Genomic DNA, 22,255 nt, shown 5'->3' on the forward strand with positions numbered 1-22,255 from the left:
CCAGATCAAGCTCTTCGCAGGCTGCACCACAGTGGGCCGACCTGCAGAAGCGGCACGTGGAGGAAGCAGCCCAGCTCAGGGGAAGATGCCGTTATCTCTCTGAGACAAGAGGAGCTTGGCCGTGGCGCTTTCCTTTATTCTCCTGCTTAACCGTGCTCGCTCAACTGAGCCATACCTACCAAGTGACACAGAGAATTTCTTTCTTATTTTTTTCTCTTTCTTTTCTTGTCTACTCTTTTGTTCTCGGGTTGACTGTTTTGTTGTGCATATCCCACCCGCTTCCCCATAATAACCCCCTCCAGATCAAAGATTGGAGGTAATTAACTCCTTCCATTCTTCAGCCCCTTCCGTCTGATGCAGCCAGATAGCAGGAGTATAATAGAGACACTCGACACTCTGTCAAATAACCTGCAATTATCAACCCGACAGCCCAAGGCTGTGAGACTGTTTCTCTTACTGAGTCGGTGTTCACAATGAGCCAACAAACATAAGGAAAAACACATATATGTTTAGGAAATGTGAGGATCAAGCAAGATATTTTACTAGGTAAAAAATAAACACAAACAATACAACATAATTGCTCATAACATAACAGTCCTAACTGTCTCCAGTGTTTGGTTAGTCTTCAAGAAGCATGTCTTTATTAATCTTGTGAAATACAGCTTCAAATTCTCTGCAATCATCCCTGACTAGTGTGTTCTGACGACATGTAACCGTTCGTTCAGAGAACAAGATGAAAACCATGAATTACCATGGTGGCCACAATCCCCAATATTGTAACTATACTGACTAGCATTTTTAAGGTTTTTCCACACAAACACACACACAAGCAGAAATCGGCTTGTTAGCTGATGTTTTCATTTTTTTCAGCTGGCTGTGGTTTCCCGAGCTGAACAGTTCCGACTGAATACCCTCCACCTGCCCGGATCCTCTCCATTCCGGCTGCCTTATGAAGCTGAGAGACCCCTAGGCACTGCACTGAATCAGCCCGCTGGACTCTTGGCTGGTCTCAGGCTTTATTCTGGGCTGACAGAACCCAGCTCCCTGACAGATGAGGACTAGCACTGTGCAAAGCAAGCAAAACCAATCACAAACATTGACTTTGCTCATTGTACAAATTAATGCCATGTGTTCCATAGGCACTGTGTCTGCTTTCGTTAACCAATAAATCGATTCATGCACGGTGCATTGGAATGGACTGTGAAGGAACACTCTGGTACAAGCGTCTCTGTGCAATAATAATGCCATTGCACTTCAATTGATTTAAGAAGATTACATATACACACAGAGGTAAACAAATGTGTTTGTATGTGTATTTGTATGTGTTTGTGCTTGTGTGAGAGAGAGAGAAAGATAAAATATTCCATCCATACACAGCTATTGAAATCTAGATATTTTAAGGTACAGAAAGTACCATCTACTGTAGAACAGCAGCACCGTGGCTTAGTGGCACTGGAATACATTAAAGAGCTGCAATGCAATGTCTGAATAAGGTAGTTCTGCCTGGCTGCGGTTAACTATCACACCGGCCCTCTCCACATTCCTGATGATCACAATTATGATCCGTCTAGGTCTGTCGGACAAGGTGAAAAGTTCTGTTGTAAGAGGATAGGAAAGGCTTTCGGCGCTACCAACGGAAAATGAAACGGCTAAGCTCCTGCTCAAGTAAATAGAGGGGTAATGCTGCCGATGGCTGGTGAAAACAACAACAACAACCGCAACCACAACAACAACAACAACAACAACAACAACCAAGCTTATGCAAAGCCAGGATCCTTCTAGAGGTTCTGAACCACCTAAGTTCTTATTCACAATTAAATTAGGATGATCAGAACACAATGTGCCCCAAGTATCTGATCTTCCCCATGGAATTCGCCCTTGGGTCTACAGTGACCTCATGGTTCCTATTGCATTAATTCAAATTAAGTCATTGTTCATTGAGGGCACTCTAATTAATTCCATCATTCCTGCTTTAAGCCAAAAATGCAAAGTGTATTTGTCTTTTGCTTTTTTTTAAATTGTATTTATTTACTAACAGCATTGGTTTTAACAAACATGATCATGCAAATTGGACTATTACTGATGAACTGTATTGTAAAGACCTAAAGAGGCAATGAGAGTAATCAAACGGAAACAGCACATAATCACTGGAGCTGCACTGGAGGCAACAATAATGGAACAGGGTACACATATATGAATTTAAAGATTAAGGATAGGTTACCTACAACACAATGGCCAATGTTTATAAATTAATACAGTATTAGGGGCCTGTTCGCCTAAACATGATTGCCAAACTTGTAACCATAGAAAACTCTACAGGGCAGGGGACACTACATAGAAGTCTTTTTTTTTTTTTTTGTCTTTTCAAGGATTGAGAAAAGTTTCCACCATACACAGCTAATGTACCCAATGCAGCTTATGACCCTATAAAAAGTGTTACTACCTATTTTATCATTCCCATGAACCCTCATAAATCACACACAGTAATGGCATTAATGGGGTTTGTGACATTTAAAGTATAACGATGCATTGTACTTGAGCTGCGTCACAATTCCTCCCTGATGTATAATGTGGAATTATTGTGTATTTATTTTCCCCATGCATTTTCACCCTGAGAAAGATGCATCTCTTTTTGGCTTAGGAAGTGAATAGTCAAACCAAAACCAAACCAACAATACAAACAAACAAATATTCACAATTTTGTAGTCCTGTTTCTCAGTTGTTATACTGTTACTTTTGTATATGACACAGACTTTAAAACCTCAAACTTCTCTTCTTTTTATCTATTTTTCTTGCTTTATTCAGATAAAGTGTTTGGCTCAGGCTGGGCACCGAGCTGTTATAACATCCCTCAGTCTTAAACGATGGGAGTAATTCGGATAAGGGCTCGAAATAATCCACTGCTGGACCGTCTTGAGACTAACGGGGATTAGACGAAACTGCCGGATGGAGAGCTGGAGGTTTGACGGGGCAGCTGCGCAGCGCTCAGCAGAGAATAACGGGAGCTTGCCAGAAACAACACGCAAACACTAACTCGTTTGCAGCAACAGGAGGAAACTAAAAGAAATGGGTATCCCTGGCTCCTGCACTGCCTTCTCTCTCTGCAAAAAGGCTGGGGCCACTCTGAGTCTCAGCTACACACACACACATACTGCCAGATGACCACAACCCGAGCACAAGTGTTCTGACAAAAAGTGCTGTATGTATTTATTTATTTGGGTTGAATTGTGAATTAAACTCAAGTTTGGATTCTGACATTTTAAGCAGCTCTTCAACAGGGCACAATGTATCTGGACTTCTTTAGAGCAAGAGTAGCCGTTTCATCCCAGCCCCGTTATTTCACTATTTACACACTTCATGTGCACTGGATGCCAGCTGTGTTCGCCGCTTGCCTTCGAAGCGAGCTGCTCCACCACTGCGTGAGCACGATACGGCACACTCTTTTCATATGTGCATACAAACCTAACACAGAGTGGATGTATAAGAGACTTACACAAAACATACGGATGTATTAGACTTTCCAGCCTTACAAGCAATACCCCCTAGATCTGTCACCCACACAGGGAAACATTTAAGCCACATTAGCACACTTTTTGATACAATTAAAGTCCAGCTGACTTACCTAGAAGCATTGTGTTCAGTGCAGTTAAGCCAGACTTCGTGCTCTAGCTCCGTCTCTTGATTTTTTTAAGATTTATTTTATTTTTGGTACTGTACTGTATCCCCGAAAACAAATCTGTTGCTCAGCAAGGAGAGAAGAAAATAAATATATAAATAACCCCACTCCAAAAAAAACCCCTAAATTTTGCCGCACAGAATGCCACGGCTGTGCCTTTCCCCCTTGTTGTGTGTGTTTCTCTCTCTCTGTCTTTTTTTTCCCTTCAGTGACGAATCCCTGCGAATCCCAACTGCTACAACTCCGAAGAATGATACACATGCACCTCAATTAAAAGCTTAATGCTCTACTGATCTGTGTGCCCTGAAGGAGGCAAGGCGCGCGCGAGAGAGAGAGAGAGAGAGAGAGAGAGAGAGAGAGAGAAGGGGGGGTTGAGATAGCCACCACCTCCCCTACACACTCTCTCTCTCTTGCTCTCTCTCTCTCTCACATAGCTACTGGCTGAGGTTTAACCCAAACAGACAGCACAGATGGGAAATTACCACAGTTTTCCTCTCCCTTGGTATCCCCCCTCACCCTCCACCTACCCTGTCACTTTCAACACTGGGACAGAGGTGTGACAACTGGTACAGTCTTGCTCTTCATATCGGTCTGTCTTTCTGTGTGTCTGCACTTGGGAGTCTCAGCTGTATGAACATGGGACCCACAGAGATCTTGTTCTTTTGACTCTTTAGCTGTGGAGCTCCTGTTATGATGTATCAACTGCCTTTGCTTTATGCCCACAGTCAACCTTAAAATCCACCCCAAATACGTGAAAGCTTTTTTTTTTCCCAAATTGATTTCAGAGGAATGGGTTCAAAGAAGCTACATGGCTGAGTAGCTGTGTGAGATTCAGTATTAATCAGTTTTATGGTCTGGTTTGTAGCTTATGAATAAAGTGCCCAGCTGCTTGATAAAGGAGTATTTTAATTCTCATGTTTTTATTCCCCTCTTCTTTTTGCTAGATGTCCTACTATATAAGCTTGTGCTCTGTCATTCTCACAGACCCTCCACTGACAAGCATGTGTCAAATATCAGGACATGCTTCAGGCTCTTCATGTTATATCCTTTAATCTAACCTTAAAATGTCACTATTGCTGATATATTGCAAAATCGTTAGTTTTAAGAACTGGAAATACTACTATGCTTTATCATTAAAATAAATAATAATTATCCCACAAACACAAGACTGAACACTAAACAGCTACTTCATCATTCTGATTGGAGTTTAAAACATAAATGACTTACTGGGGAAGTTCATGCATTGACTTTCTGTGCAATCAAGAGAAAATGATTATTGTGCTTGATTAGGACCAAAAAAAAAAAAAAAAAGCTCTGAAAACATGATGATGTGTGAAGATTTCTCTTCCTGTCTCTTGCCAGGTGAATCAGTATATTTTATTCTTGTCTGCAGAGAGCTGATTAATCAATAGGAAGTGGCCATTGTTTTTATTTTTCAAATTTGAAGTGTTAGGCTCCTGAGTCATTGACATTCTCAGCACATGTAGATCAAATAATTGCATCGTCACTTAAGCATAAAAACTCCAAATTGAAACATGGACTTAAAGAAAAAAAGCTAGGAACTTAAGCCCACACACACACAATGACAATGAGGTCTTCTCTGCACCTGGGTCCTATCTTCAATCACCCTGTTTTGCTGCCAAAGCAAAGAAAACTCAGGATGGCTGAGACATGGAGGCATTGCTCACTGCTTCACTGCGGAGCTGACTGCTGCCCTTCTCTGCTTCCCCCTTGCATTTTCCCTTCACAGAGATGGGAGAATACAACCAGGGAATGAAATATTGCTGAACACAATACCAAGCATAAGATGGAGCAGGCACAAACACAGTGGGATAGATGGGAGCTGGGCCTTGTGCATCCTGCAGGGCCTAATGCAGATGCTCATGCAGGAGACTGGGGGGGATTGTACTTTGCTCATTTTAATAAGGGAACTCCATTGTTCTGTTTGATCTTTACCAAGGAATCCAGGCTCATATTCCATACTGTTGAATCTGCTCTGAACAGTGAATAACTGATTTATATTAGAGACAGTAAACCATAGCCTGAAAATGTTAGTTCGTGTAACTTTACGTTTCGAAGCTGATGAAGCAGTCTGACCGTAATTCGTCTCTAAAAAGAAATCACACTTTACTAAAAAAAAAAAAAAAAGAGGATTACAAAAAACAATTTACAAATTTAAACACTGAGTTCAAGGACAAAATGAAACCACACCTAAGCTAGAAATGAAAGAAAATTACTATTATATGAATGAATTAATTTATTGTCATAGAAATATATTATGAGAATCCACCACTGGAAGACAACAGCATACATATACAGATAGAGTGTGCCTCCAGTGCTTCATCCCTAATGAAGTGGCTCTCAACTGTTCTTTCCTGTGGCTGGTCAGTGCTATGTAATCCCAGCTGGCCTGCATGCTCTCCTCAGAAAGAAACTCCAGCCCAGGCTTTAACTGTCATTACACCCCAGCACATGGGATGGCCATCCACACTGCTGCAGCGAGGCTGTGCGCCGTGGCGGTCTGGCTGCATACTTACAGACAACAGTGTGATATGAGAGCCAACAGGAAATGGAACAACGGAAGAGAAGCAGCTTACTCTGCTAAGCAAAGAGCTTGATCTGTCTACAGCAGCTCTCAGCAGGCACTGCGATCTGAAGTGGTGTGCTGTGGAGAGATTGCATGGTGCAATTCCACACCAAACCCAGTGTGAGCTGCATTGTCCTATTCTGTGACCCCAGTGTGATTATTTGTGTTTGGCAAGACTTTCCCATTGAGATGCGCACACCAGAAGGACCGTCCTGCAAGAGCGCAAGGCCTGCCTTTCCCAATTATTTCCCTGCTTATTTATTTATTTGAACAACACGCAGCCCTCCCATGCATTACAGTGGTCCCCAAAGTCCCCTCCACACCCCAGCCCTTTTAATTTCTTTCAGAAAGAGCACTGTTGTGGTAAACTGCATTGGATTTGTGCCAAAATAACAGAAAGACATCTCAGAGGGTGTTTACAGTTTAATTACATGTTCACTTTCATTGTTCTTTAGAAAGAAAGGGAAAAACACGAATGGAGTTTTGCTTCTGCACTATTGCGTGGGGAGTTTTCAAGCCAAACGGTTTAGTTTCTTTTTGCTGTGCATAACAAATGTGCCAGAGAAAAATGCTTTAATTGGTGCAGTGAAATCTCTGAAGGACAGGAGAAGGTATGATCACTACCCACTGACTTTGCTAAAAGCTCAAATACACACTTCTCTTTCTTTCCCAGGCAATGCTGGAGGATCCCATGCACATGCCCACGAAAGCTGAAAATGTCAAACTATTGATTTTTTAAAAAATGTAGCTTTCTTGCTCCTCATTAACTCAAGCCAGCTGCAGACACACCAGCTCAGGTATGTGAGAGAGCAGTCAAGTAGGTATCGTGGTGACTGATTTCAAACAGCTCTAGAGAAACCCCCCACAGCCTGGGCTACTTAATGAGTGTCAAGTGGCCTAATTGGGAGAAACAATTCTGAAACGTGGTCAGCCATTAGTTAAGGTCTGTGGCACAGTGCTACAAACTCATGGCAAAGAATGTAGCACCTCATAAATCTTCTGCCACCCGCTGCTGTATCCCATGCCAGCACGATTCTGTTGGTGGGAGGTAGAGCTCACTGCGAAAGGGAAGCTTGTGTACACTTGGGACCAAAGGCTTACATATATAAGTGCTTTGGAGGCAATCTATAAGAGGAAATCGTGGTTGGGATCTGGATTGATTTTCCTGGGATGTCACACTAGGGTTGGGAGGGAGACAGAGCACCATCAGCAAAATCATCTGGACTGCCATAACAAGAGCAATACACACAAGTACATACATGCACTAATACACATACACTGTAAGAGTACATCTGTGACATAAGGTTTCATCTGTGGTGTTTATCTAAATTCCCCATATATTGAAAAATGTAATAATATTGCAGTTATTTGAACATTACAGAGATTATACATTGGGCCCAGCTTTTTTGTGTTTAAAAAGCACAATGCATGGCCCTAATTATACACTAGTACCAGAAATATTGGGTCTATGACTCAGATAAAGAAAGCTGGCCTACCCTTGGTCTTAATATCTGCTGCAATCTTTTTAATAGATGGTCGGAGGAACACTGTGGCATTCCTCCTAATTTCTAATGTCTGAGGTCTCTTCTTGATGTATTATTCCAGTGCATCCCAGAGAGGTTCTACTGGATTGAGGGCAGGCCATGAAAGGCTTTCAATACTTTTCTCTTTACAGCACCATGGTACACCCATCTCTGTGAAATGCCATATACAAAAAACAAAACAAAAAGCAACCTCTACCTAGCCCATGATGTGTGGTTTAATCCACTACAATCAAAATGAGCCCTGTCCCATAACTCTCTGTAATGTATGCATGTTAGCCATATAAAAATGGAAGGATGTATACATGAGCTGCAGCTTCTCACTTCAGGAAAATGACACTCGCACCGACAGTGATTCCAAAGTGGTGCTTTGTAAAATAAGCTGTTCATTCCCCCAACAGGTGAAAAAGCAGCAGGCGAAGAAGAGTACAGTTAGCTAATTTTAAGATGTCAGCTTCCTGTCAGTGCAGGGAACAGCAGTAAAGCTGGGAGTGACAATAGACAGACTGAAGCCTGCTGGAAGTGTGTACACATTTTTCAAACTGGCTACATATCTGGAACAGATTAATAGTTTGAGGTCACCACTGAATGGATAGTACTAGTATGAGAGAAACCAATTTGACGCTTTAATTGCCAGAGGTTAACATAACATAACATAGAAAAGCTAACCAAATAACGTACAGAAATATGTAGGGTCCAAATGCTGTAAAACAAAAACTGTATAAATTGCAGTGATATAACTACATAGACGAGAAACAAATATTAACAAATAATAAAATCTAAATACACGTTTAAGTGAAATAAAACAATGACAAATCTTAAAACATATACTGTATATATGCATGCAAAACTGATACAGTTGCACTTGATATGTAAGATTCCAGAGAGAGACCTATGATTCATGCAGACAACATTATTGTGCAACATTCAGAAAACACTAACAACTTGGCGAGGTCAGGGTAACACGTTTGTGCAACATTTCTCTCACATCATCTTTGTTAGAACCAAAACATAACCAAACTACAACCCCACACAACGTTGCAAGAATGAAATGTGTTAGCTGGGATGTTTATTCAGTTATTCATATGGGTGCTACACTCTTGTAAGCCAGTAGCATTTACATGGAATTAACAAGTAAGATTATTAATTACATGTCTGAATTAAAGTAGCTCTATTTCATTACAATGGAATAACATGAATGATGCATTTTTGGAGACATTAACTAGTGAAGGGTGGTTAATACGTGGGTACTATTACTGCATTTTTGCAACTGCTGCACTTTCTCTGTAATTTGTGGCAATAAATCTAAGATATTACTCTTGCCCACTTATTATTATTGTGCCAGCGCATTACTGATGCATTGGTGACTTCGAAGACCACTTCAGTCTCATACTGGAGCTGGGTTGACAACAGCAGCCAGAACTACAACAGGAATTCTTGACAACCTCCCCCCCCACTCCGCCTTCATGAACACAAGCTGAAGTGGGTGCGCTTGTAACTGTACAAACCTGTCAGGAGGTGAAGACCATGGAGAATAATTACTGGCATGTGATTTGAACAGTCGCCACAATGCACACTGATGTATGACGCCATATATTTCAGAATCCCGCTACACGCTCTATAAAATACACATTTTGTTCTTCAGTACATTTACACTGTCAATGTACTTGCTCACGAAATGGAGCAATTTCAACGATCTGATGTAAGTAAGACGTGGCATTGCTGTGAAGGATTACCGGAGAGATGGAAGTCCATTCAGAGAGCTGTGCCTGGAATATTAACTGAGGTGGCCCTTTATAAGGCGAAGAGCAACTCTCTGCAGTTACTTCTGAAAGTACAACTGGTGCTTTTGGCTTTATTCAGTATGTCCCTTTTTAAGCAATCTAGTTCACAGTACAGTGAAGCCCTTCAATTCCAAATGTTCCCAGGTGTCCCGAGTATGAAACTGGCCCTGCTCTTTGTGATGTGTTCTGCCTTCTTTTGCTTTATTGTACACAGACTGGTACACACCAGCTTGTACATACTTGTGTGTGTATGTGTGTGTGGAGGGGGTGGGTTGAAACTAATGAAGTATATATATTGTGAGCTGACATCCAGAAGGCAGGAGGCAAAAAAGAATTAATGCAAATAAAAACACATCTATTAAATTACCAAACCACCATTCCACCAGCAGTGGGGCCTAAACCAACAAAAAACACCAGAAACCATCATCCAAATAGCTGCTCCAGTGACTGCCCTCTTAGGAACAGAGGCTCCTTCAGAAGGGTGTGGCGCCAGTGGCCCGGGGGGATAAACGACTGCCACACATTAGACAGTGTTCGTCTACCTTCTCATGCTGGTTAGTCAGTCAATTAAGCCTCCCCAGACCAGCACACTTGAAAGTATTTTCAGGCTCTGTGGCAGGAGAGCTAACCCTGTCACAATTTATCAATTAAATAAATAAATATATAAAAACAAGTGAAAAATGTTATCCATTTTCTCTTACTTGTGTAGTCTTTAGTTACATATACACACTTCCTTGTCATATTATAATATGTGCCCTCTGGCAGTCAGATGGTCTCAAAATATGTCCATGTCTTTGATCAGGATTTCTAATGAGCATCTGCAGCAGGCTCTGCACAGCTCTGATAGTAGAGCTATTAGATACTTGGGTGTTTGTGTTGGGTCTCTGGTGTGCATGGTGTTGCGTCTCACCACAACAAGGCTGTTTAGTTGTACACACGGGCATAGGTTTCATTCCAGGTGTTGGGGGACGTTTTGTGAAGCCGGGTGGGGGGTGAGGTGCTGACGGTATGTGGAGGGGGGGGTGCTGATGGTTTGTTAAAGTGCACAAACAGCATCCACGTGGTCCTAAAGTCTGCATGTTACTTATTTTGCTTATCAGTGGATTTAAAAGATTATTGATTATAACATTGTCAGTTTGTTTGTAATGTCACTGGGACACGCATTTAGAGCAGGGGGGGGATGCTGTCAATATTGGGGTGGACGCATCCCCTATTCCTTTGGAGCCAGGGATACATTATTGGGGGGACAATTTAACATTCTTTCAACATTGGGGGGACATGTCCTGTCCCCCCCCTAAACCTACACCTATGGTCGTACATATTTACAGTGCATCCGGAAAGTATTCACAGCGCTTAACTTTTTCCACATTTTGTTATGTTACAGCCTTATTCCAAAATGGATTAAATTAATTATTTTCCTCAAAATTCAACAAACAATACCCCATAATGAAAACATGAAAGAAGTTTGTTTGAAATCTTTGCAAATTTATTAAAAATAAAAAACAAAAAAAGCACATATGGTGGAAGAGAGATTTGGAGTCGGGAGTTCTAGTCAGAATTTATTACGTGCACCGGAGGAACAGCGCAACACAGAACCCAAAGGATTTTAGGCCAGCATGACACTGTTCCCCAAAAGTTTTGAGACAGAACAAAGCTTTTATACCCCTTCTGGGACATATGCCCAAGGGGCCTTAACATTTTACAATCAGTGTCTGAATGGTCATTTCTAATAACTAGCAGTGATTTCATTGGCATTCTAAACTAAGCCTTCCCATCTTATCAATATTATGATTATTACTCATGAATAATAATCATTAACCTCTACATTGCCAATTGCATTAGAAGGTACTTTGCAGTTAATACGTTGCAAGAAAGGAATGCGAGCTGCTGATAACCAATTGAGGAGTAACATCACACCAAGGACAAAGGCAGAATATGATTTCTATATTTTTCCCCCCACACACATGTACATAAGTATTCACAGCCTTTGCTCAATACTTTGTTGAAGTACCTTTGGCACCAATTGCAGCCTCAAGTCTTTTTGAGTATGATGCTACAAGCTTGCACACCTATTTTTGGGCAGTTTCTCCAATTCTTCTTTGCAGGACCTCTCAAGCTCCATCAGGTTGGATGGGGAGCATCGGTGCACAGCCATTTTCAGACCTCTCCAGAGATGTTCAATCAGGTTCCAGTCTGGGCTCTGGCTGGGCCACTCAAGGACATTCACAGTTGTCCTGTAGCCACTCCTTTGTTATCTTGGCTGTGTGCTTAGGGTCGTTGTCCTGTTGGAAGATGAACCTTCGCCCCAGTCTGAGGTCCAGAGCGCTCTGGAGCAGGTTTTCATCAAGGATGTCTCTGTACATTGTTGCATTTATCTTTCCCTCAATCCTGACTAGTCTCCCAGTTCCTGCCGCTGCAAAAAACATCCCCACAGCATGATGCTGCCACCACCATGCTTCACTTTAGGGATGGTATTGGCCAGGTGATGAGCGGTGCCTGGTTTCCTCCAGACATGAGTTCAATCTTGGTTTCATCAGACCAGAGAATTTTGTTTCTCATGGTCGGAGAGTCCTTCAGGTGCCTTTTGGCAAACTCCAGACAGGCTGTCATGTGATTTTTACTGAGGAGTGGCTTCCGTCTGGCCACTCTACCATACAGGCCTGATTGGTGGAGTGCTGCAGAGATGGTTGTTCTTCTGGAAGGTTCTCCTCTCTCCACAGAGACACGCTGGAGCTCTGTCAGAGTGACCATCGGGTTCTTGGTCACCTCCCTGACTAAAGCCCTTCTCCCCCAATCGCTCAGTTTGGCCAGGTGGCCAGCTCTAGGAAGAGTCCTGGTGGTTCCAGACTTCTTCCATTTACGGATGATGGAGCCCACTGTGCTCATTGGGACCTTTAATGCTGCAGAAATTTTTCTGTACCCTTCCCCAGATCTGTGCCTCGATACAATCCTGTCTCAGAGGTCTACAGACAATTCCTTGGCCTTCATGGCTTGGTTTGTGCTCTGACATGCACTGTTAACTGTGGGACCTAATATAGACAGGTGTGTGTCTTTCCAAATCAAGTCCAATCAACTGAATTTACCACAGGTGGACTCCAATCAAGTTGTAGAAACATCTCAAGGATGATCAGTGGAAACAGGATGCACCTGAGCTCAATTTTGAGTGTCATGGCAAAGGCTGTGAATACTTATGTACATGTGCTTTTTTTGTTTTTTATTTTTAATAAATTTGCAAAGATTTCAAACAAACTTCTTTCATGTTGTCATTATAGGGTATTGTTTGTAGAATTTTGAGGAAAATAATGAATTTAATCCATTTTGGAATAAGGCTGTAACATAACAAAATGTGGAAAAAGTGAAGCGCTGTGAATACTGTCCGGATGCACTGTATTTTCATATATCTCTCGGCTGTCGGCAAGGTTCCACCTAATCAATATTTACTTGTCAAGTGTGACTGCACTTTACTGAATACCATTTCTAGTTCCCTTGGTGAAAATGATATGCTCTATTAACGTTCTAACTTAAGTCTAATATGATGTGTTTGAGAGTTACTTAAACTTATGATTCTTGCATATCCTGTTATGTATCTTCCTCGTTACATTTTTCTTTCAATCCTGCTTAGATTAGAATATTTGCCATATATATAATACATTTCCCCAAAACAGATTGTGAATATAGCTTTTAATTCTGCAAGGTGGAGAGGCTAATTAGCTGCTTTCAAGGCTGGGCACAAACGATACCGGTACTTACTGCCTGAAGTAAAGAGGGGATTTTAGCATTAGCAAATAAACTCATGAGTAGGGCCAGACAGAATCTGCAGGGTATTTTCTAAATTCCATGAAACTTTTTACTTAAATTCTGCAAAGATAATCTGCATAAATGAATATATTGAAATTAATGTTTATCTAAAAAGTGATATTTCAAGTGTTCTAACAGCGTCTGCTTCCAACAGTGCTCAATGGTGTGCCAACAGAAGGTGCAAATAAGTATCTCCATCTTTATAGAAATCACATGGAAATTTTCAAACTTGCATTTGGTGGATATGTATTTTGTGCTGGTTGTAGTTTTGTGCCACAAGATTCTCTTATTTTAAGCCTCAGACTGAGATTGTACAATACATGAGTGAAGTGTCATAGCAAACAAATGCAATGGTCAAACCAATGACTTCTATGAACCTGGATGTATTAAGTGTAACCTGTACTGTTTCATGGATTCATTTTATTGTGATTATAATACTGCGGGCTTTCTGCAAAAATCTACCTTTTTGGATTCCGTATGGCTGTATGAAACAACAGGCCATATCCTTTGTGTGAAGAGTAGTGTCAGGGTGAGAATGAAAGGAGCAGCAACTCAGATAACCAAAGCAAACCGCTGTTGATGAGCATTGCTAAGGCTTGGCTTCCAACCACAGGATGGAGAGGGTGGGTAGAGCAATGTGCCAAATCTGGGGCCGGCTCTTATCAATGGGTAAACTGGAGCACACCTGAGCTAGCAGCCTGTCATTAATGCCAGCTTGATCTCTGATGCATGCAGATATTGTACAGTGGCATCTGGTATTTAATTACTGTAAACACTGACGGTATCTACGGAGTGGCTTTCCGAGTGCTTGCCAGTAATTCGGTGCTTCCAGTTAAAACGAGAATTGAAAAAACGAGAGAAAAAACAACACCCCCAAAAATGCACACAGTTTAGCAAAGGCAACCAAGACAGGCATTCTGATAATGCAGTAATAAAATGCACAGGGATTCGCTACTGTGCCCCGACACCGGGGACCGATTCCACTGCAATCGAAGGCCCGTCATATGATAAGGCAGATGTGTTGTTAACGAAGATAATGAGAAGGGAAGTCTCTCCAAAATACAGATCACTAACCTATTCCCTCAGTATTGCTTATTCATGCATATTAAGCAGCAGTGAATTTTGCCGTGCCGGCAGGCCATATAAGCGAGAGGAAGGAGGGGTGCAGGGTGCAAGGCATTCATTTGCACACAGAAAGACAAAGAGAGGGAAGATGTACGCCTGAGTCAAATCTGCATGTGCGGACATTTGGTGGACTGTCACACTGGGCAGGCCCTTGTTCACAGTTTTACATTCAGATGGAGGCAAAATAAAAAAAATACAAACTCAGAAAGTATTCTCTGAGGTTTCATTTAGTGTTCCTGACAGAGCTCAGACAGACAAGCTGGATGGAAGAGAACACTGATTCTCAGTGGAGTAGCCGAACAGTTCTCTGCAATAAGGATATTCTTCAACCATTCACACTCGGAGGGGGTGAAATAGAATACAGTATTTGAAGACATACTCGAGAATATGATTTATAATTTGAGGGTTGCATGTAGCATTGGTTGTTATATTATGGTTAAATGTGTTGTGCCCACATGCTGAATATAATGCATTGTGGGGGAGAGAAAAGCTAGATCCACGGGAGCATGGCTTTTAACAAACGTCGGTGAGATGATATATGATCTTAAAGGGGAAATGGCTTTTGTTTATTACTAGACAGCATTGTTTACCATGGCAGCTTCTGGACACCTGCTCCTTCAGCTTAAATTAAAACCTGGGTCTGAATAAGCCCAGATAAAGAGCTATTTGTAATGCAATGACCAGTATAAACTCATGCAATGCTAGCTTTCCTACACAATGAGATTTTTTAAGCAACGGGATCTTCTTGTCCTGGTGAGCTAAAGGGTCTTTTGGATTTCATTTCAGCCAAACTTACGGTAACGTCATTGGTCAAGATTAAGATGATCCTCAGCCATTGTTTGATAGCCCATATTAAAACCTGATCAGACTGTGGCTGTCTAAAACCAGAGTTGGCCATCCCTCGTCCTTTAAGGAGTATTTGGTTGGGTTTATGTGCTTACAGGTGAGTGAGAGAGAAGAAGCTGACATGAAATTCCCCTCACATCCAAACCAGTTCTGTACAGGCCCAATCCAACCGTGTTCAGGTGGAGATCCCCCAGAGAGTCCCTCTCTTCTGAGACTTAGCTGCCAGACAAACCTCTGGTAACTTGCCTGCAGGATGAGCTCAGGGGGCACCCATTTGATCTTCAATTTCTGTCTCCCTAAGAGGTTACAAGGCTGTAGAGAGGTCAGGTATTGTTCTCCTGAGACATAGTAAATAAATCCCCCCCCCGCCGCTCCACACACACACCTTTTTCCCTGGACAAAGCAAAACTCTGGGTAATAAAGTGAGGAGAAAGGGTGCGAGTGTGTGAAGTGAGTGCAGATCAGCGTCCAGGGCCCCTCTCTCTCTCTCTGTCTGTGATCCTCCCTGGCTCCCCCTCTCACAGCAGGTTGATGACAGACCAGGGTTGTGCAATTTAGCCTCCCCCCCATCCCAGTCCAGTGAGAGTCTGTGCATTCCTGTGCAATGAAAAGGCTTCTGTGTGCTGGCATTGAAGAATGCCACATTGAGGTCTGGGAGGCTGTGGACTTACCCTCCCTCTCTATACCCCCTCCCTCCCTCTGCCTCCCACTCCCTCCCTTCCTTGCCCTCCCTCTCTCCCTCTCTGTCCTACGCTCAGCTCAGCTCAGCTCAGCTGGAAATCGACGGCTCAATCATCGCTCTCCCTAAGCTTGTTTTAATCAGCGCCATGCATTGCCCGAATGCCTGGGAGATCACATTTCTACTGGTTCCTTAAAATAAGAACCACACTCTTCAGTGATTTATTGATGGATTGAATTAGGTATTTACAAAGCCCTCAAGACCCCAAATGGGGAAGAGTCCCAGCTAACTCATTTCCTTCTGGCAATGTTGTGTGAGGTTGTTGTTGTCGGGGTAGTGGTTTCATTTTGGTTATATGAGACAGCATCTTTAATGTTCTCTGATTCTGTTATTTTGTATGTATATACAGTGTATGTTCATTTTTTTTTTTACTTCCACACTTTATTTATACATTTAATTAGATAATTTTAAATTTAATTTAATTTTCAAAATTCCTGTCACCACAATGGAATACTGTTCTAAGTTCACTTTATTACAATATTGCCATAACGTTATGGGATTAACCGGGGTTATCATACCAAGAGCATTGAAGACATGACATGAGGTTAAATATAAACAGTGTGTGTATGTGTATGCGTGGGTATGTATGTGTATATATATATATATACACTCACCTAAAGGATTATTAGGAACACCTGTTCAATTTCTCATTAATGCAATTATCTAACCAACCAATCACATGGCAGTTGCTTCAATGCATTTAGGGGTGTGGTCCTGGTCAAGACAATCTCCTGAACTCCAAACTGAATGTCTGAATGGGAAAGAAAGGTGATTTAAGCAATTTTGAGCGTGGCATGGTTGTTGGTGCCAGATGGGCCGGTCTGAGTATTTCACAATCTGCTCAGTTACTGGGATTTTCACGCACAACCATTTCTAGGGTTTACAAAGAATGGTGTGAAAAGGGAAAAACATCCAGTATGCGGCAGTCCTGTGGGCGAAAATGCCTTGTTGATGCTAGAGGTCAGAGGAGAATTGGCCGACTGATTCAAGCTGATAGAAGAGCAACTTTGACTGAAATAACCACTCGTTACAACCGAGGTATGCAGCAAAGCATTTGTGAAGCCACAACACGTACAACCTTGAGGCGGATGGGCTACAACAGCAGAAGACCCCACCGGGTACCACTTATCTCCACTACAAATAGGAAAAAGAGGCTACAATTTGCACAAGCTCACCAAAATTGGACAGTTGAAGACTGGAAAAATGTTGCCTGGTCTGATGAGTCTCGATTTCTGTTGAGACATTCAGATGGTAGAGCCAGAATTTGGCGTAAACAGAATGAGAACATGGATCCATCATGCCTTGTTACCACTGTGCAGGCTGGTGGTGGTGTTTGTAATGGTGTGGGGGATGTTTTCTTGGCACACTTTAGGCTCCTTAGTGCCAATTGGGCATCGTTTAAATGCCACGGCCTACCTGAGCATTGTTTCTGACCATGTCCATCCCTTTATGACCACCATGTACCCATCCTCTGATGGCTACTTCCAGCAGGATAATGCACCATGTCACAAAGGTCGAATCATTTCAAATTGGTTTCTTGAACATGACAATGAGTTCACTGTACTAAACTGGCCCCCACAGTCACCAGATCTCAACCCAATAGAGCATCTTTGGGATGTGGTGGAACGGGAGCTTCGTGCCCTGGATGTGCATCCCACAAATCTCCATCAACTGCAAGATGCTATCCTATCAATATGGGCCAACATTTCTAAAGAATGCTTTCAGCACCTTGTTGAATCAATGCCACGTAGAATTAAGGCAGTTCTGAAGGCGAAAGGGGGTCAAACACAGTATTAGTATGGTGTTCCTAATAATCCTTTAGGTGAGTGTATATATAGGCTTTATAGACTTCAATCTTTAGTTATTATACAGAACTACAGGATTGCTATAATGAAGCACAAAAACTGTACAGAGCCCTCCCATATTAAAATTAGCAGCATTCACACAGATAATAAGTACAACACCTAGCACAAAACGGAGGCAACACAAACACAGTATCTGATCATGTGGATCCTGGGGGGGTCCCTCTCACACCCTGGTGCAGACATCTGATGTTTATACCAGAAGCATTGTTTTGGGCATATGTTACAATGTTTGAAGAGAATGATTTATTTTATATGATTGATCTTCATATATCATTTTTGAAGCATTAATGGAGATGCTGTACTGCAGCATAAAAAAATAGCACTGGAAGAAGAAAAATATTACTCAAGTAGAAAAACACAGATATTCACCAGTTAGACAGTGACTGCAAGATTACTCATGTTCTCGAAGAAAAGAAAAAGCATCAGAAGAAAAGCGAAAGGGAAAAGGCATTATATTTTAAACGTGGACAAGTGCAATACAATCCAGCTTTGCTATGATCTCTGTTTTCAATTCAGATACAATTTCCAGACACCTGTTAAACTAAGAGGGGGGTAGATCTAGCCTATATAAAAGCTTATATGAAAAGTTCATTCCTCCATTTCAAAACAAAAAATACAACAACAAATAGTGAATGACATGCCAGTTTATTTTCAAATTATCTGACCACACAGTGATAATGTCAGACATCTTCCTGCATTATTCTCTGCAAAGGAAGATAGACAGTAACTGAAATAATCAAGGAAAGGCAGTGATCCCAGGGGAGGCTTTGGACAGATCCTACTGCATTACGCTGTAGGCCCTCTGCACATGGAAAGACACAAGAAAAAGGAGAGAAGACTGAAGTATAACAGAGCGGAATTAAGACTGTAGCATGCTGGGAGTTGGGGCATCAACGATTGACACACCAAGGAAAAGTGAGACGATAAACCTCTGGATCAAAAAGGGTTAAAAATCTTAACATACTCAACACCCTGTGGGAAGACATTAGTAGGCACATAAATCATCATGCATCATCCAAATAATGCTGACAGACTGAATTCAGGAAATGGGCCGTAAGTCCCATGCTGGTTGCAGGACTCCGTTTGGGGGTACCTTCTTAAATACGACCTGCACCACACCTGACTCTCAAACCTCCCTGTGCAAAACAGGTGTTAAAACACCAACATTTTGAAAATAAAATGATAGGTTGCTGATTTAACATTGTGTATCTTTATCGTTAATCAAGGTTTGCATCCTTTTTTAAATATCCAAATTTCTTCTTCAGATCTGTGTAACTTGTATCATAGTGCACATCAAAACCGTCACAGGAAGCAGACTTTTACTCTAGCGGGTTGGTGCCCCTGTTAGGGCTGTGTGGATCAGGTCTGCTAACAAATTTGGAATTGTCTGGACAGCTAAACAATTTCCTTCTTTTCACGACAACACAGAGGAAACCCTAAAGCAGCGAGGTGGGGAGTCTCATACAGTCGCCAATTGGTGAGCACTCGACACAAGGAGTAATCAAACCCACAGACCCGGATAGGCACAGATTTGCCCGACATCAAAAGGAACGTATAGAAACAGCTGATTTAAGCGCAAACACTGAAGAGTTGCCTCAAGGCACAATGCTGTTCCAAGCAGACAAGTTTTTTATTTTATTTTACACATTATTAAAAAATGGCTACTGATGTCTCCAGCTCTCTTTGGGAGACAGTAGGAGCTTGGTTATACATCTGCACTACTTGCTTTACACAGTGACTTGTTTACTGCATAATTGCACCAGATCCATCCCCACCCCCCCATCTCACCCCATCGACCCTTTAAGCCCCTCTAACCAAACAGGCCACGTGAGTTTTCTCAATACATTCACTCTGGATTCCTTGTGACTCCTTGTCGACAGCAATAACCCTGTGCAGCTGTGAAACGCTGACTCATACTGACAGATTTACACTTGACTTCAAGCCACTGAATTCAAACAAATCTTCCTCATTCCCCCAACCCACCCTTCCTGCACACATACACACATGCACTCTCACTCACACACACTAACATACATACACTCCCCAAACCACCACCACTTACAATAGTCTATTTATCTTGCAAGCTGGTCCAGTTCAAACACAGTCCAAGCCCAGATTGTGGCCTGTATGGCAGTGTGTTTAGAGTGCTGGTGGGCTGGATTTGCCAGTCCTGATTGCTTTTGGGCCTCATTTAGACACACAGTATTTCCCATCTCCCATCTCTAGCTCCCTGCCTCCCCTCCAGGAACGCTCTCTGCTTCTGTTCTCCACGATAAAACAGTTCACTGCCTGTAACTTCCCCTCTGCAATCTCCTCAGAGCAATTAGCTTCCTTAATAAAGAAGTGCACTGTTTCTCATTTTTAGTATCATGGCACTGACTGTCTTCAGCATACAATGGATTTATTTTTTTAAAGGAAAATTGATTCAAACAATAAAAGCCATCTTTATCACTAGGCATACATTGGTGACATAAGATGCATTTGAACATGGGGAGAAGCATATCAAAGATCTTCACAACCATTTACACATTTAAATCGGTTCAATGAACAAAATATCTCAAACCACTAGTTTAGGTATCAAAAGAAAGACTATTTCATCAGATCATAAGAACATAAGAATGTTTACAAACGAGAGGAGGCCATTCAACCCATCGTGCTCGTTTGGTGTCCATTAATATCTAAGTGATCCAAGGATCCTATCCAGTCTATTTTTTAATGTTTCCAAATTTTAGGCTTCTCCCACATTCCTGGGGAGTTTGTTCCAGATTGTGACAACGCTCTTTGTGAAGAAGTGTCTCCTGTTTTCCGTCTTGAATGCCTTGAAGCCAAATTTCCATTTGTGTCCCTGGATCCGTGTGTCCCTGCTGATCTGAAAAAGCTCCTCTATGTGGTCGATGCCTTTCATGATTTTGAAGACTTGGATCAAGTCGATGCCTTTCATGATTTTGAAGACTTGGATCAAGTCCTCACATAGTCTCCTCTGTTCCTGGGTGAAAAGGTTCAGTTCCTCAGTCTCTCAGTAGGACATTCCCTTCAGACCTGGAATAAGTCTGGTTGCTCTCCTCTGAACTGCCTCTAGAGCAGCGATATCTTTCTTGAAGTGTGGAGCCCAGAACTGTACACAGTATCCAGATGAGCTCTAACTAGTGCATTGTACAGTCTGAACATCACTGCCCTTGTTTTAAATTCTACACTTTTGACAATATAACCTAACATTCGGTTTGCCTTTTTTATTGCTTCCCCACATTGTATGTCAGCCCACAACTGAATATTATCCCTCTGAATAGCCTGTGCTGCCGAGATTGTATCTGCTGAGCCACCTATTGTAGTATCATCTGCAAATATGACAAGCTTAGCTCTGGTCCGTAACTGGTCTAATGACAACCCAACAGTCTCTAATCTGTTTCTTCCACCCTATTCACCATTCCTTAACCCCATAAAGGAGTTTTTCTCTGCAGGTGGTGGAATGTCTATAAATGAAATTCCTATGAATTGGGAAAACTTTCTCCAGGCTATGGAGGAGACTTGTGGGGACAAAAGTTCAGAGTCCTGCCAGGGGTGGATAAGGCATATGGCTGCCTGGCCAGGAAAAACAGTTGAGCATATTAACACAAGACAGGTTACATTAGCATGCTGTTGAAAAATGCACGATTTATACTGGAAATACTGAAAAAGCATATTTTATAATAGTGTTTTTCATTGATCTCACTTGTGTGTAATGGGTATTCAGGGGGTCTATTTATCTGATGGCTGTTGTGTGCCATTAGGAGTTTTTGAATAGATTGTCTCATTTTGTCTGACACTTCTAAGGTTTGGCCAGTACGGTGCAGGTTTTTGTGTTCATAGTTTTGAGTAAATGGAGCATAATTTCAGGAAATGTGTTTAAATGGTTGTGAAAAACTATAATATACTAACAGTTTGACCTTATTTCTTCCTTATCCAAGAAGTGAGATACAGAGGCAACAGGGGGGAACTGAGGCATCAATTACCGTGGATGCCAATTGCCTCTAAATGATGGATACTGCAGGGCTAGATAAATCAGACCTCAAATCCAAGCAAAAACACAAACATAACAAAAACACAAAAAAAGGATGGTCTTTAGTGCTCTCAAACGTTTCTTTATTATTATTATTTTTGTATAGATAGCTCCCAACTTTATACATAATTTTCAGCATTTTATCTGGAGTGCTCCTGTTGTTCAATGGGAGTGACCTCCTCACTTTTGTTTCAATGTGACGCATTCTGTCTGTACCCTGTACCTCACCACCACCTTGCACTGCCTATAGAAAAAGGG

The 22,255-nt window shown here is 41.9% G+C and overlaps 1 protein-coding gene across 3 annotated transcripts in view; it reads right to left on the bottom strand.

The window, feature by feature from the left end:
• znf385c (zinc finger protein 385C) overlaps positions 1-22,255 on the bottom strand; it is a 230,355-nt gene that overhangs the window by 98,436 nt on the left and 109,664 nt on the right. Inside the window, exon 1 of one of the 3 annotated variants that reach the window (XM_066698415.1) lies at positions 3,623-4,003. The exons of the other annotated variants lie outside the window; for them this stretch is intronic. Within the exon in view, the coding sequence (XP_066554512.1) occupies positions 3,623-3,632 (10 nt within the window). The 5' untranslated portion in view covers positions 3,633-4,003. Of the gene's footprint in view, positions 1-3,622; positions 4,004-22,255 lie in introns of those variants that run through there. 3 annotated transcript variants of the gene reach the window in all.

The sequence above is a fragment of the Amia ocellicauda genome, chromosome 3 (genome assembly GCF_036373705.1).
Source record: "Amia ocellicauda isolate fAmiCal2 chromosome 3, fAmiCal2.hap1, whole genome shotgun sequence".
NCBI classification, from domain to species: Eukaryota; Metazoa; Chordata; class Actinopteri; order Amiiformes; family Amiidae; genus Amia; species Amia ocellicauda.